The 17,597-nt window shown below is 37.7% G+C and overlaps 1 protein-coding gene and 1 pseudogene across 1 annotated transcript; both read right to left on the bottom strand.

Moving 5' to 3' along the window:
• Window positions 1–8,956: 8,956 nt before the first annotated feature.
• On the bottom strand, window positions 8,957–9,475 carry LOC138666892 (uncharacterized). Its single transcript, XM_069755072.1, has one exon. It carries the CDS (start codon window positions 9,473–9,475, stop codon window positions 8,957–8,959), a length of 519 nt encoding a protein of 172 aa, XP_069611173.1.
• A 6,173-nt stretch (window positions 9,476–15,648) lies between these two features.
• Window positions 15,649–16,232, bottom strand: LOC138666893 (ubiquitin-conjugating enzyme E2 D2 pseudogene; annotated as a pseudogene).
• Window positions 16,233–17,597: the final 1,365 nt, after the last annotated feature.

The raw sequence follows: 17,597 nt of genomic DNA on the forward strand, positions 1-17,597 counted from the left end.
TCTGTAGATATAAATATGGAGATTATAGATTATTGTGATCACGTCTGTAGATATAAATATAGAGATTATAGATTACTGTGATCACGTCTGTAGATATAAATATGGAGATTATAGATTATTGTGATCACGTCTGTAGATATAAATATGGAGATTATAGATTATTGTGATCACGTCTGTAGATATAAATATGGAGATTATAGATTATTGAGATCACGTCTGTAGATATAAATATGGAGATTATAGATTATTGTGATCACGTCTGTAGATATAAATATGGAGATTATAGATTATTGTGATCACGTCTCTAGATATAAATATGGAGATTATAGATTATTGTGATCACATCTGTAGATATAAATATGGAGATTATAGATTATTGTGATCACGTCTGTAGATATAAATATGGAGATTATAGATTATTGTGATCACGTCTGTAGATATAAATATGGAGAATATAGATTATTGTGATCACGTCTGTAGATATAAATATGGAGATTACAGATTATTGTGATCACGTCTGTAGATATAAATATGGAGATTGTAGATTATTGTGATCACGTCTGTAGATATAAATATGGAGATTATAGATTATTGTGATCACGTCTGTAGATATAAATGTGGAGATTGTAGATTATTGTGATCACGTCTGTAGATATAAATGTGGAGATTACAGATTATTGTGATCACGTCTGTAGATATAAATATGGAGATTGTAGATTATTGTGATCACGTCTGTAGATATAAATATGGAGATTATAGATTACTGTGATCACGTCTGTAGATATAAATATGGAGATTATAGATTATTGTGATCACTTCTGTAGATATAAATATGGAGATTATAGATTATTGTGATCACGTCTGTAGATATAAATATGGAGATTATAGATTATTGTGATCACGTCTGTAGATATAAATATGGAGATTATAGATTATTGTGATCACGTCTGTAGATATAAATATGGAGATTATAGATTATTGTGATCACGTCTGTAGATATAAATATGGAGATTGTAGATTATTGTGATCACATCTGTAGATATAAATATAGAGATTATAGATTATTGTGATCACGTCTGTAGATATAAATGTGGAGATTATAGATTATTGTGATCACGTCTGTAGATATAAATATGGAGATTGTAGATTATTGTGATCACATCTGTAGATATAAATATAGAGATTATAGATTATTGTGATCACGTCTGTAGATATAAATATGGAGATTATAGATTATTGTGATCACGTCTGTAGATATAAATATAGAGATTATAGATTATTGTGATCACGTCTGTAGATATAAATATAGAGATTATAGATTATTGTGATCACGTCTGTAGATATAAATATAGAGATTATAGATTATTGTGATCACGTCTATAGATATAAATATGGAGATTATAGATTATTGTGATCACGTCTGTAGATATAAATATGGAGATTGTAGATTATTGTGATCACATCTGTAGATATAAATATGGAGATTATAGATTATTGTGATCACGTCTGTAGATATAAATGTGGAGATTACAGATTATTGTGATCACGTCTGTAGATATAAATATGGAGATTGTAGATTATTGTGATCACGTCTGTAGATATAAATATGGAGATTATAGATTACTGTGATCACGTCTGTAGATATAAATATGGAGATTATAGATTATTGTGATCACGTCTGTAGATATAAATATGGAGATTATAGATTATTGTGATCACGTCTGTAGATATAAATATGGAGATTATAGATTATTGTGATCACGTCTGTAGATATAAATATGGAGATTATAGATTATTGTGATCACGTCTGTAGATATAAATATGGAGATTATAGATTATTGTGATCACGTCTGTAGATATAAATATGGAGATTGTAGATTATTGTGATCACATCTGTAGATATAAATATAGAGATTATAGATTATTGTGATCACGTCTGTAGATACAAATGTGGAGATTATAGATTATTGTGATCACGTCTGTAGATATAAATATGGAGATTGTAGATTATTGTGATCACATCTGTAGATATAAATATAGAGATTATAGATTATTGTGATCACGTCTGTAGATATAAATATAGAGATTATAGATTATTGTGATCACGTCTGTAGATATAAATATAGAGATTGTAGATTATTGTGATCACATCTGTAGATATAAATATGGAGATTGTAGATTATTGTGATCACGTCTGTAGATATAAATATGGAGATTGTAGATTATTGTGATCACATCTGTAGATATAAATATAGAGATTATAGATTATTGTGATCACGTCTGTAGATATAAATGTGGAGATTATAGATTATTGTGATCACATCTGTAGATATAAATATGGAGATTATAGATTATTGTGATCACGTCTGTAGATATAAATATGGAGATTATAGATTATTGTGATCACGTCTGTAGATATAAATATAGAGATTGTAGATTATTGTGATCACATCTGTAGATATAAATATGGAGATTGTAGATTATTGTGATCACATCTGTAGATATAAATATGGAGATTATAGATTATTGTGATCACGTCTGTAGATATAAATGTGGAGATTATAGATTATTGTGATCACGTCTGTAGATATAAATGTGGAGATTATAGATTATTGTGATCACGTCTATAGATATAAATATGGAGATTATAGATTATTGTGATCACGTCTGTAGATATAAATATGGAGATTATAGATTATTGTGATCACGTCTGTAGATATAAATATGGAGATTATAGATTATTGTGATCACGTCTGTAGATATAAATATGGAGATTGTAGATTATTGTGATCACGTCTGTAGATATAAATATGGAGATTGTAGATTATTGTGATCACGTCTGTAGATATAAATATGGAGATTATAGATTATTGTGATCACGTCTGTAGATATAAATATGGAGATTATAGATTATTGTGATCACGTCTGTAGATATAAATATGGAGATTATAGATTATTGTGATCACGTCTGTAGATATAAATATGGAGATTGTAGATTATTGTGATCACGTCTGTAGATATAAATATAGAGATTATAGATTATTGTGATCACGTCTATAGATATAAATATGGAGATTATAGATTATTGTGATCACGTCTATAGATATAAATATGGAGATTATAGATTATTGTGATCACGTCTATAGATATAAATATGGAGATTATAGATTATTGTGATCACATCTATAGATATAAATATGGAGATTAGAGATTATTGTGATCACGTCTGTAGATATAAATATGGAGATTATAGATTATTGTGATCACGTCTGTAGATGTAAATATGGAGATTATAGATTATTGTGATCACGTCTGTAGATGTAAATATGGAGATTATAGATTATTGTGATCACGTCTATAGATATAAATATGGAGATTATAGATTATTGTGATCACGTCTGTAGATATAAATATGGAGATTGTAGATTATTGTGATCACGTCTGTAGATATAAATATGGAGATTGTAGATTATTGTGATCACGTCTGTAGATATAAATATGGAGATTATAGATTATTGTGATCACGTCTGTAGATATAAATATGGAGATTATAGATTATTGTGATCACGTCTATAGATATAAATATGGAGATTAGAGATTATTGTGATCACGTCTGTAGATATAAATATGGAGATTGTACATTATTGTGATCACATCTGTAGATATAAATATGGAGATTATAGATTATTGTGATCACGTCTGTAGATATAAATATGGAGATTATAGATTATTGTGATCACATCTGTAGATATAAATATGGAGATTATAGATTATTGTGATCACGTCTGTAGATATAAATATGGAGATTATAGATTATTGTGATCACGTCTATAGATATAAATATGGAGATTATAGATTATTGTGATCACGTCTATAGATATAAATATGGAGATTATAGATTATTGTGATCACGTCTGTAGATATAAATATGGAGATTATAGTTTATTGTGATCACATCTGTAGATATAAATATGGAGATTATAGATTATTGTGATCACATCTGTAGATATAAATATGGAGATTATAGATTATTGTGATCACGTCTGTAGATATAAATATGGAGATTATAGATTATTGTGATCACGTCTATAGATATAAATATGGAGATTATAGATTATTGTGATCACGTCTATAGATATAAATATGGAGATTATAGATTATTGTGATCACGTCTGTAGATATAAATATGGAGATTATAGATTATTGTGATCACATCTGTAGATATAAATATGGAGATTATAGATTATTGTGATCACGTCTGTAGATATAAATATGGAGATTATAGATTATTGTGATCACGTCTATAGATATAAATATGGAGATTATAGATTATTGTGATCACGTCTATAGATATAAATATGGAGATTATAGATTATTGTGATCACGTCTGTAGATATAAATATGGAGATTATAGATTATTGTGATCACATCTGTAGATATAAATATGGAGATTATAGATTATTGTGATCACGTCTGTAGATATAAATATGGAGATTATAGATTATTGTGATCACGTCTATAGATATAAATATGGAGATTATAGATTATTGTGATCACGTCTATAGATATAAATATGGGAGATTATAGATTATTGTGATCACGTCTGTAGATATAAATATGGAGATTATAGATTATTGTGATCACATCTGTAGATATAAATATGGAGATTATAGATTATTGTGATCACGTCTGTAGATATAAATATGGAGATTATAGATTATTGTGATCACGTCTATAGATATAAATATGGAGATTATAGATTATTGTGATCACGTCTATAGATATAAATATGGAGATTATAGATTATTGTGATCACGTCTGTAGATATAAATATGGAGATTATAGTTTATTGTGATCACATCTGTAGATATAAATATGGAGATTATAGATTATTGTGATCACGTCTGTAGATATAAATATGGAGATTGTAGATTATTGTGATCACGTCTGTAGATATAAATATGGAGATTATAGATTACTCTGATCACGTCTGTAGATATAAATATGGGAGATTATTGATTACTGTGATCACGTCTGTAGATATAAATATGGGAGATTATAGATTATTGTGATCACGTCTGTAGATATAAATATAGAGATTATAGATTATTGTGATCACGTCTGTAGATATAAATATGGAGATTATAGATTATTGTGATCACATCTGTAGATATAAATATAGAGATTATAGATTATTGTGATCACGTCTGTAGATATAAATATGGAGATTGTAGATTATTGTGATCACGTCTGCAGATATAAATATGGAGATTGTAGATTATTGTGATCACGTCTGTAGATAGAAATATGGAGATTGTAGATTATTGTGATCACGTCTGTAGATATAAATATGGAGATTATAGATTATTGTGATCACGTCTGTAGATAGAAATATGGAGATTGTAGATTATTGTGATCACGTCTGTAGATAGAAATATGGAGATGATAGATTATTGTGATCACGTCTGTAGATATAAATAGATTATAGATTATTGTGATCACGTCTATAGATATAAATATGGAGATTATAGATTATTGTGATCACGTCTGTAGATATAAATGTGGAGATTATAGATTATTGTGATCACGTCTGTAGATATAAATGTGGAGATTATAGATTATTGTGATCACGTCTGTAGATATAAATGTGGAGATTATAGATTATTGTGATCACGTCTGTAGATATAAATATGGGAGATTATAGATTATTGTGATCACGTCTGTAGATATAAATGTGGAGATTATAGATTATTGTGATCACGTCTGTAGATAGAAATATGGAGATTATAGATTATTGTGATCACGTCTGTAGATATAAATATAGAGATTATAGATTATTGTGATCACGTCTGTAGATATAAATGTGGAGATTATAGATTATTGTGATCACGTCTGTAGATAGAAATATGGAGATTATAGATTATTGTGATCACGTCTGTAGATATAAATATGGAGATTATAGATTATTGTGATCACGTCTGTAGATTTAAATATGGAGATTATAGATTATTGTGATCACGTCTGTAGATATAAATATAGAGATTATAGATTACTGTGATCACGTCTGTAGATATAAATATGGGAGATTATAGATTATTGTGATCACGTCTGTAGATATAAATATGGAGATTATAGATTATTGTGATCACGTCTATAGATATAAATATGGAGATTATAGATTATTGTGATCACGTCTATAGATATAAATATGGAGATTATAGATTATTGTGATCACGTCTGTAGATATAAATATGGGAGATTATAGATTATTGTTATCACGTCTGTAGATATAAATGTGGAGATTATAGATTATTGTGATCACGTCTGTAGATATAAATGTGGAGATTATAGATTATTGTGATCACGTCTGTAGATATAAATGTGGAGATTATATATTATTGTGATCACGTCTGTAGATATAAATGTGGAGATTATAGATTATTGTGATCACGTCTGTAGATATAAATGTGGAGATTATAGATTATTGTGATCACGTCTGTAGATATAAATGTGGAGATTATATATTATTGTGATCACGTCTGTAGATATAAATGTGGAGATTATAGATTATTGTGATCACGTCTGTAGATATAAATAGATTATAGATTATTGTGATCACGTCTGTAGATATAAATAGATTATAGATTATTGTGATCACGTCTGTAGATATAAATGTGGAGATTATATATTATTGTGATCACGTCTGTAGATATAAATATGGAGATTATAGATTATTGTGATCACGTCTGTAGATATAAATATGGAGATTATAGATTATTGTGATCACGTCTGTAGATATAAATGTGGAGATTATATATTATTGTGATCACGTCTGTAGATATAAATATGGAGATTATAGATTATTGTGATCACGTCTGTAGATATATAGATATGGAGATTATAGATTATTGTGATCACATCTGTAGATATAAATATGGAGATTATAGATTATTGTGATCACATCTGTAGATATAAGTGTGGAGATTGTAGATTATTTGTCCCTCATCTCACGCGACCCTCCCCAATGAACCTATCCATTACAGTGCGTGGCTGGCCACTCTCCCCAGTCCCACAAGCTCGCTTCCTCTTGGGTAATCCTTGACGCCGATCTCTCCTTCAAACCACATATCCAAGCCCTTTTCACTTCCTGCCACCTTCAACTAAAAAATATTTCATGAATCCGTTCATTCCTCAACCAAGAATCTGCAAAAACCCTAGTCCATGCCCTCATCATCTATCGCCTTGACTACTGTAACCTCCTACTCTCTGGACTCCCCTCTAACACTCTCGCACCTCTCCAATCTATTCTAAACTCTGCTGCCCGACTAATCTACCTGTCCCCCCGCTATTCCCCGGCCTCTCTCCTCTGTCAATCCCTTCACTGGCTCCCCATTACCCAGAGACTCCAGTACAAAACCCTAACCATGACGTACAAAGCCATCCGCAACCTGTCTCCTCCATACATCAGTGACCTCGTCTCCCGGTACTTTCCTGCACACAACCTCCGATCCTCACAAGATCTCCTTCTCTACTCCCCTCTTATCTCCTCTTCCCACAATCGCATACAAGATTTCTCTCGCACATCACCCCTACTCTGGAACCCTCTACCACAACACATCAGACTCTCACCTACCATCGAAACCTTCAAAAAGAACCTGAAGACCCACCTCTTCCGACAAGCCTACAACCTGCAGTAACCACCGATCGACCAAACCGCTGTACGACCAGCTCTATCCTCACCTACTGTATCCTCACCCATCCCTTGTAGATTGTGAGCCCTCACGGGCAGGGTCCTCTCTCCTCCTGTATCCTCACCCATCCCTTGTAGATTGTGAGCCCTCGCGGGCAGGGTTCTCTCTCCTCCTGTACCCTCACCCATCCCTTGTAGATTGTGAGCCCTCGCGGGCAGGGTCCTCTCCTCCTGTATTCTCACCCATCCCTTGTAGATTGTGAGCCCTCGCGGGCAGGGTTCTCTCTCCTCCTGCATCCTCACCCATCTCTTGTAGATTGTGAGCCCTCACGGGCAGGGTCCTCTCTCCTCCTGTATCCTCCCCCATCCCTTGTAGATTGTGAGCCCTCGCGGGCAGGGTCCTCTCTCCTCCTGTATCCTCACCCATCCCTTGTAGATTGTGAGCCCTCACGGGCAGGGTCCTCTCTCCTCCTGTATCCTCACCCATCCCTTGTAGATTGTGAGCACTCGCAGGCAGGGTCCTCTCTCCTCCTGTATTCTCACCCATCCCTTGTAGATTGTGAGCCCTCGCGGGCAGGGTCCTCTTTCCTCCTCCACCAGTTATGACCTGTATTGTTCAAGATTATTGTACTTGTTTTTATTATGTACTAGATTGTGGCCCGATTCTAACGCATCGGGTATTCTAGAATATGCATGTCCCCGTAGTATACGGACAATGATGATTCCAGAATTCGCGGCAGACTGTGCCCGTCGCTGATTGGTCGAGGCAACCATTATGACATCTATGTCGATACTGTGCTCGTTGCTGATTGGTCGAGGCCTGGCGGCCTCGACCAATCAGAGACGCGGGATTTCCAGGACAGACAGACAGACGGAAAAACCCTTAGACAATTATATATATAGATACCCCTCCTCACATGTAAAGCGCCATGGAATAAATGGCGATATAGCAATAAATAATAATAATATAAATATGGAGATTATAGATTATTGTGATCACTTCTGTAGATGTAAATGTGGGGGAGATTATTTTGTATACAATCCTTATAATTGTGAGACAATTTGATACTTTTTCTGTGACACCTGCTGAGGGATGAATCTGATCTGTCCATGTCGGTGGGGCTCCAGCATGTTTCCTTCTTATTTATTTCCTGCTGTTCCTTTTCTCGCTCTTCTCCATCTCTGCATCTTTCTGTCTTTTTTTTCCTTTGTCTCTGGATCGTTGTGCCTCTACTTTTCTCTGTCTCTTCTTCGTCTCTGGATCTTTCAGTTTCTTTTCTGCTTCGTCTCTGGATCCTTTTGTCTCTTTTCTCCGTCGTCTCGGGATCCTTCTGTCTCTTCTCTTCTTCCCTGAATCCTTCTGTCTCTTTTCTCCTTTATCTCTGGATCCTTCTGTCTCTTCTTTTCTTCATTTCTGGATCCTTCTGTCTCTTCTTTTCTTCGTTTCTGGATCCTTCTGTCTCTTCTTTTCTTCGTTTCTGGATCCTTCTGTCTCTTCTCTTCTCCGTCTCTGGATCCTTCTGTCTCTTCTCTTCTCCGTCTCTGGATTCTTCTGTCTCTTCTCTTCTCCATCTCTGGATCCTTATGTCTCTTCTCTTCTCCATCTCCGTCTCCTTCTGTCTCTACTCTTCTCCATCTCTGGATCCTTCTGTCTCTTCTCTTCTCCGTCTCTGGATTCTTCTGTCTCTTTTCCGTCTCCTTCTGTTTCTTCTCTTCTCCATCTCTGGATTCTTCTGTTTCTTCTCTTCTCCGTCTCTGGATCCTTCTGTCTCTTCTCTTCTCCATCTCTGAATCCTTCTGTCTCTTCTCTTCTCCATCTCTGGATTCTTTTGTCTCTTCTCTTCTCCATCTCTGGATCCTTCTGTCTCTTCTCTTCTCCATCTCTGGATCCTTCTGTCTCTTCTCTTCTCCATCTCTGGATCCTTCTGTCTCTTCTCTTCTCCATCTCTGGATCCTTCTGTCTCTTCTCCGTCTCCTTCTGTCTCTTCTGTTCTCCATCTCTGGATCCTTCTGTCTCTTCTCTGTCTCCTTCTGTCTCTCCTCTTCACCTCTTGATCCTTATGTCTCTTATCCGTTTCTGGATTCTTCTGTCTCTTCTTTCCTTCCCCTCCGGATCCTTCTCTCTCTTCTCCGTCTCTGGATCCTTCTGTCTCTTCTCTTCTCCATCTCTGGATCCTTCTGTCTCTTCTCTTCTCCATCTCTGGATTCTTCTGTCTCTTCTCTTCTCCATCTCTGGATTCTTCTGTCTCTTCTCTTCTCCGTCTCTGGATTCTTCTGTCTCTTCTCCATCTCCTTCTGTCTCTTCTCTTCTCCATCTCTGGATTCTTCTGTCTCTTCTCTTCTCCGTCTCTGGATTCTTCTGTCTCTTTTCCGTCTCCTTCTGTTTCTTCTCTTCTCCATCTCTGGATTCTTCTGTCTCTTCTCTTCTCCATCTCTGGATCCTTCTGTCTCTTCTCTTCTCCATCTCTGGATTCTTTTGTCTCTTCTCTTCTCCATCTCTGGATCCTTCTGTCTCTTCTCTTCTCCATCTCTGGATCCTTCTGTCTCTTCTCTTCTCCATCTCTGGATCCTTCTGTCTCTTCTCCGTCTCCTTCTGTCTCTTCTGTTCTCCATCTCTGGATCCTTCTGTCTCTTCTCTGTCTCCTTCTGTCTCTCCTCTTCACCTCTTGATCCTTATGTCTCTTATCCGTTTCTGGATCCTTCTGTCTCTTCTTTCCTTCCCCTCCGGATCCTTCTCTCTCTTCTCCGTCTCTGGATCCTTCTGTCTTTTCTCTTCTCCATCTCTGGATTCTTCTGTCTCTTTTCTTCTCCATCTCTGGATTCTTCTGTCTCTTCTCTTCTCCATCTCTGGATTCTTCTGTCTCTTTTCTTCTCCATCTCTGGATTCTTCTGTCTCTTCTCCGTCTCCTTCTGTCTCTTCTCTTCTCCATCTCTGGATCCTTCTGTCTCTTCTCTTCTCCGTCTCTGGATTCTTCTGTCTCTTCTCCGTCTCCTTCTGTCTCTTCTATTCTCCATCTCTGGATTCTTCTGTCTCTTCTCTTCTCCGTCTCTGGATTCTTCTGTCTCTTCTCCGTCTCCTTCTGTCTCTTCTCTTCTCCATCTCTGGATTCTTCTGTCTCTTCTCTTCTCCATCTCTGGATCCTTCTGTCTCTTCTCCGTCTCCTTCTGTCTCTTCTCTTCTCCGTCTCTGGATCCTTCTGTCTCTTCTCTTCTCCATGTCTGGATCCTTCTGTCTCTTCTCTTCTCCGTCTCTGGATTCTTCTGTCTCTTCTCTTCTCCGTCTCTGGATCCTTCTGTCTCTTCTCTTCTCCGTCTCTGGATCCTTCTGTCTCTTCTCTTCTCCATCTCTGGATCCTTCTGTCTCTTCTCTTCTCCGTCTCTGGATTCTTCTGTCTCTTCTCCGTCTCCTTCTGTCTCTTCTCTTCTCCATCTCTGGATTCTTCTGTCTCTTCTCCGTCTCTGGATTCTTCTGTCTCTTTTCCGTCTCCTTCTGTTTCTTCTCTTCTCCATCTCTGGATTCTTCTGTCTCTTCTCTTCTCCATCTCTGGATCCTTCTGTCTCTTCTCTTCTCCATCTCTGGATCCTTCTGTCTCTTCTCTTCTCCATCTCTGGATCTTTCTGTCTCTTCTCTTCTCCATCTCTGGATTCTTCTGTCTCTTCTCCATCTCTGGATCCTTCTGTCTCTTCTCTTCTCCATCTCTGGATCCTTCTGTCTCTTCTCTTCTCCATCTTTGGATTATTTTGTCTCTTCTCTTCTCCATCTCTGGATCCTTCTGTCTCTTCTCTTCTCCATCTCTGGATCCTTCTGTCTCTTCTCTTCTCCATCTCTGGATTCTTTTGTCTCTTCTCTTCTCCATCTCTGGATCCTTCTGTCTCTTCTCTTCTCCATCTCTGGATCCTTCTGTCTCTTCTCTTCTCTATCTCTGGATCCTTCTGTCTCTTCTCTTCTCCATCTCTGGATTCTTCTGTCTCTTCTCTTCTCCATCTCTGTATTCTTCTGTCTCTTCTCTTCTCCGTCTCTGGATTCTTCTGTCTCTTCTCCGTCTCCTTCTGTCTCTTCATTTCTCCATCTCTGGATTCTTCTGTCTCTTCTCTTCTCCATCTCTGGATTCTTCTGTCTCTTCTCCGTCTCCTTCTGTCTCTTCTCTTCTCCATCTCTGGATTCTTCTGTCTCTTCTCCGTCTCTGGATTCTTCTGTCTCTTTTCCGTCTCCTTCTGTTTCTTCTCTTCTCCATCTCTGGATTCTTCTGTCTCTTCTCTTCGCCATCTCTGGATCCTTCTGCCTCTTCTCTTCTCCATCTCTGGATCCTTCTGTCTCTTCTCTTCTCCATCTCTGGATCCTTCTGTCTCTTCTCTTCTCCATCTCTGGATTCTTCTGTCTCTTCTCTTCTCCATCTCTGGATCCTTCTGCCTCTTCTTTTCTCCATCTCTGGATCCTTCTGTCTCTTCTCTTCTCCATCTCTGGATCCTTCTGTCTCTTCTCTTCTCCATCTCTGGATCCTTCTGTCTCTTCTCTTCTCCATCTTTGGATTCTTTTGTCTCTTCTCTTCTCCATCTCTGGATCCTTCTGTCTCTTCTCTTCTCCATCTCTGGATTATTTTGTCTCTTCTCTTCTCCATCTCTGGATCCTTCTGTCTCTTCTCTTCTCCATCTCTGGATTCTTCTGTCTCTTCTCTTCTCCATCTCTGGATTCTTCTGTCTCTTCTCCATCTCTGGATTCTTTTGTCTCTTCTCCATCTCTGGATTCTTCTGTCTCTTCCCCATCTCTGGATTCTTCTGTCTCTTCTCCATCTCTGGATTCTTCTGTCTCTTCTCCATCTCTGGATTCTTTTGTCTCTTCTCTTCTCCATCTCTGGATCCTTCTGTCTCTTCTCTTCTCCATCTCTGGATTCTTCTGTCTCTTCTCCATCTCTGGATTCTTCTGTCTCTTCTCTTCTCCATCTCTGGATTCTTCTGTCTCTTCTCTTCTCCATCTCTGGATTCTTCTGTCTCTTCTCCATCTCTGGATTCTTTTGTCTCTTCTCCATCTCTGGATTCTTTTGTCTCTTCTCCATCTCTGGATTCTTCTGTCTCTTCCCCATCTCTGGATTCTTCTGTCTCTTCTCCATCTCTGGATTCTTCTGTCTCTTCTCCATCTCTGGATTCTTCTGTCTCTTCTCCATCTCTGGATTCTTCTGTCTCTTCTCCATCTCTGGATTCTTCTGTCTCTTCTCTTCTCCGTCTCTGGATTCTTCTGTCTCTTCTCTTCTCCATCTCTGGATTCTTCTGTCTCTTCTCTTCTCCGTCTCCTTCTCTGGATCCTTCTGTCTCTTTTCTCCTTCAGGCCGGAGACTTTTCTTTCCACAATCAGTGATTCAGCTCATGAATCCTTCTGTTTGAGGTTTCCGCTGGCGGATTCTCGTCCTTGGAGAGCGATCATCTCTTGTTGTTGTCACACAATGCAGTAATTTAATTACACCTCGTTATCATCAGGCAATTAATCGCCTGCAGGCGCTGAAGCCGCAATTAACCACACGTTCACCGCGTATCTCCTGACTCCTTTTATTTCCCCATTTTTCCGATCTTCGTGGAATAATTATAGACGGGAACCTGAGAAGAGGACGAGTCTGACGACCCGGGGCGGCTGGAGGAGCGATCTGGAGCCCGACCAGAGCAAACAATGCGATCGATCATTACAGATGAATGCGAAGCACCGCGCTATATCCGGCAATGTCCTCAGCCCCAAGATGGACCCGCACAGCCCATAATAATCACTGCTGCCCTTCAGATGTCCGTCATATAACTGACCCAGCGCTCCCTGCCCAGAACCCAACACTGCAAATATCAGGTGTGAACAGAGACCTGGAGAAAAGAAAGAGGAGAGATCAATAGTCAGAGAGATATCAGACCGAGAGAGAGAGAGACAGAAAATAGATAGATAATAGATAGATATATAGAAAGATAGATAGATAGATAATAGATAGATAGATAGATAGATAATGGATAGATAGATAGATAGATAGATAGATAGATAGATAGATAGATAGATAGATAGATAGATAGATAGATAGTAGATACATAATAGATAGATAGATAGATAGTAGATACATAATAGATAGATAATAGATAGTTAATAGATAGATAATAGATACATAATAGATACATAATAGATAGTTAATAGATAGATAATAGATACATAATAGATACATAATAGATAGTTAATAGATAGATAATAGATAGATATTAGATACATAATAGATACATAATAGATAGTTAATAGATAGATAATAGATAGATATTAGATACATAATAGATACATAATAGATAGTAACATAGTAACATAGTAACATAGTTAGTAAGGCCGAAAAAAGACATTTGTCCATCCAGTTCAGCCTCTATTCCATCATAATAAATCCCCAGATCTACGTCCTTCTACAGAACCTAATAATTGTATGATACAATATTGTTCTGCTCCAGGAAGACATCCAGGCCTCTCTTGAACCCCTCGACTGAGTTCGCCATCACCACCTCCTCAGGCAAGCAATTCCAGATTCTCACTGCCCTAACAGTAAAGAATCCTCTTCTATGTTGGTGGAAAAACCTTCTCTCCTCCAGACGCAAAGAATGCCCCCTTGTGCCCGTCACCTTCCTTGGTATAAACAGATCCTCAGCGAGATATTTGTATTGTCCCCTTATATACTTATACATGGTTATTAGATCGCCCCTCAGTCGTCTTTTTTCTAGACTAAATAATCCTAATTTCGCTAATCTATCTGGGTATTGTAGTTCTCCCATCCCCTTTATTAATTTTGTTGTCCTCCTTTGTACTCTCTCTAGTTCCATTATATCCTTCCTGAGCACCGGTGCCCAAAACTGGACACAGTACTCCATGTGCGGTCTAACTAGGGATTTGTACAGAGGCAGTATAATGCTCTCATCATGTGTATCCAGACCTCTTTTAATGCACCCCATGATCCTGTTTGCCTTGGCAGCTGCTGCCTGGCACTGGCTGCTCCAGGTAAGTTTATCATTAACTAGGATCCCCAAGTCCTTCTCCCTGTCAGATTTACCCAGTGGTTTCCCGTTCAGTGTGTAATGGTGATATTGATTCCTTCTTCCCATGTGTATAACCTTACATTTATCATTGTTAAACCTCATCTGCCACCTTTCAGCCCAAGTTTCCAACTTATCCAGATCCATCTGTAGCAGAATACTATCTTCTCTTGTATTAACTGCTTTACATAGTTTTGTATCATCTGCAAATATCGATATTTTACTGTGTAAACCTTCTACCAGATCATTAATGAATATGTTGAAGAGAACAGGTCCCAATATTGACCCCTGCGGTACCCCACTGGTCACAGCGACCCAGTTAGAGACTATACCATTTATAACCACCCTCTGCTTTCTATCTCTAAGCCAGTTACTAACCCATTTACACACATTTTCCCCCAGACCAAGCATTCTCATTTTGTGTACCAACCTCTTGTGCGGCACGGTATCAAACGCTTTGGAAAAATCGAGATATACCACGTCCAATGACTCACCGTGGTCCAGCCTATAGCTTTTTTAAATTACAAAAAAAAACCTTTTGATCCTATTTTGTTGTTATTCAATGGGGTTTCACCTTTTAAATTTTAATCTGTCATGTTTATTGACATGCATAAAATACATTACTTCTGCAGCTATATAATTTCAACACCAACTCTCCACCCAAAACATCAGTTATGAGCATAAAGTAAATGAAAGTCTTAAACAAAAAAACATATCCATAGTAAATCCACATTGTTGAATCCTACCATAAGAGGATTGAGTTACTTTCTTATTATTTAATTTTGCCTGACCCTTTCCCCTCCCTACCCCAAACAGAAGGCTCTAATCTTCACCACTTCAGTAAGAAATGAAGAATGGGGTTGTCTCATAACCAAGTTACAGTGAAGATGACAGCCATGTTCAAACACATGCTCAGTTTGATAAAATTAAACATCTTGGGCAATTGTATTCTGGCAACTACTTGACGGTCTAGAGATGTTTCTGTTCGATGCTGAGCTAAAGTCTTCCCATTCCCGGGCTATTCTGTTGTACTTTTCCCTATCTGTTTTGTAGATCCGGGCAATCTCTGGCACTAGAGGGTCATCTGGGTTTGGGTCACATAACAGTGAACAAATTGACAAAAGAACTTTAGAAATAGTTAAAGCTGGGGACCACTGTGATCTGAGTATGTCAAGACAAATGCTGCCATTGCTGTTAATATTTGGATGGTAGATTCTCGTTGTAAACGCAACCTTGGGAGGTTTGAAGGGGTAGTCTGTAGGAAAATGGATCGTCAAGAAAAAAACACCACCTTGATATGGACTGTCATTAGGGCCCATAATTGTTGCTTGCCAATGAAACATGTCATCTCCAACTGGACCTGCAGAACATTGTGCTGAAGGATCGCGGGCCAAATCATTCAGTTCCTTGTGGATCCGCTTCAGCGCCATGATGCTCTCGCTGCTGTCGGTGCCGGGCGGGTATTCGGGCGAGCTGGGCGGAGGAGGAGAGAGTCGAGGAAGAGGCGGAGAAATAGATAGATAATAGATAGATAATAGATAATAGACAGATAATAGATACATAATAGATAGATAATAGACAGATAATAGATAGATAGATAATAGATAGATAATAGATGATAGACAGATAATAGATACATAATAGATAGATAATAGACAGATAATAGATAGATAATAGATAATAGACAGATAATAGATAGATAATAGAGAGATAGATAATAGAGAGATAGATAATAGATGGATAATAGATATAGATAGATAGATAAATGATAGATAATAGAGAGAAATAGATGATAGATAATAGATGGATAATAGATATAGATAGATAATAGATAGATGATAGATAGATATATAATAGATACATAATAGATAGACGGATTATAGATAGATAGATGATAGATAGATGATAGGTAGATAATAGATATTATTATTATTATTATTATTATTATTTATTATTATAGCGCCATTTATTCCCTGGCGCTTTACATGTGAGGAGGGGTATACATAATAAAACAAGTACAATAATCTTGAAAAATACAAGTCACAACTGGTACAGGAGGAGAGAGGACCCTGCCCGCGAGGGCTCACAATCTACAAGGGATGGGTGAGAATACAGTAGGTGAGGGTAGAGCTGGCCGTGCAGCGGTTTGGTCAATCAGTGGTTACTGCAGGTTGTAGGCTTGTCGGAAGAGGTGGGTCTTCAGGTTCTTTTTGAAGGTTTCGATGGTAGGCGAGAGTCTGATATGTTGTGGTAGAGCATTCCAGAGTAGGGGGGATGCACGAGAGAAATCTTGTATGCGATTGTGGGAAGAGGAGATAATAGGGGAGTAGAGAAGGAGATCTTGTGAGGATCGGAGGTTGCGTGCAGGAAAGTACCGGGAGACGAGGTCACAGATGTATGGAGGAGACAGGTTGTGGATGGCTTTATATGTCATGGTTAGGCTTTTGTACTGGAGTCTCTGGGTGATGGGGAGCCAGTGCAGGGATTGATAGAGGGGAGAGGCCGGGGAATAGCGGGGGGACAGGTGGATTAGTCAGGCAGCAGAGTTTAGAATAGATTGGAGAGGTGCAAGAGTGTTAGAGGGGAGGCCACAGAGCAGGAGGTTACAGTAGTCAAGGCGGGAGATGATGAGGGCATGGACTAGGGTTTTTGCAGATTCTTGGTTTAGGAATGTGCGGATCCGTGAAATATTTTTGAGTTGGAGGCGGCAGGAAGTGGAAAGGGTTTGGATATGTGGTTTAAAGGAGAGATCAGTGTCAAGGATTACCCCAAGACAGCGGGCTTGTGGGACTGGGGAGAGTGGGCAGCCATTTACTGTAATGGATAGGTTCGTTGGGGAGATCGCGTGAGATGGGGGAAAGATGATGAATTCTGT

This window comes from Ranitomeya imitator, chromosome 2, assembly GCF_032444005.1.
Source record: "Ranitomeya imitator isolate aRanImi1 chromosome 2, aRanImi1.pri, whole genome shotgun sequence".
Classification (NCBI taxonomy): Eukaryota; Metazoa; Chordata; class Amphibia; order Anura; family Dendrobatidae; genus Ranitomeya; species Ranitomeya imitator.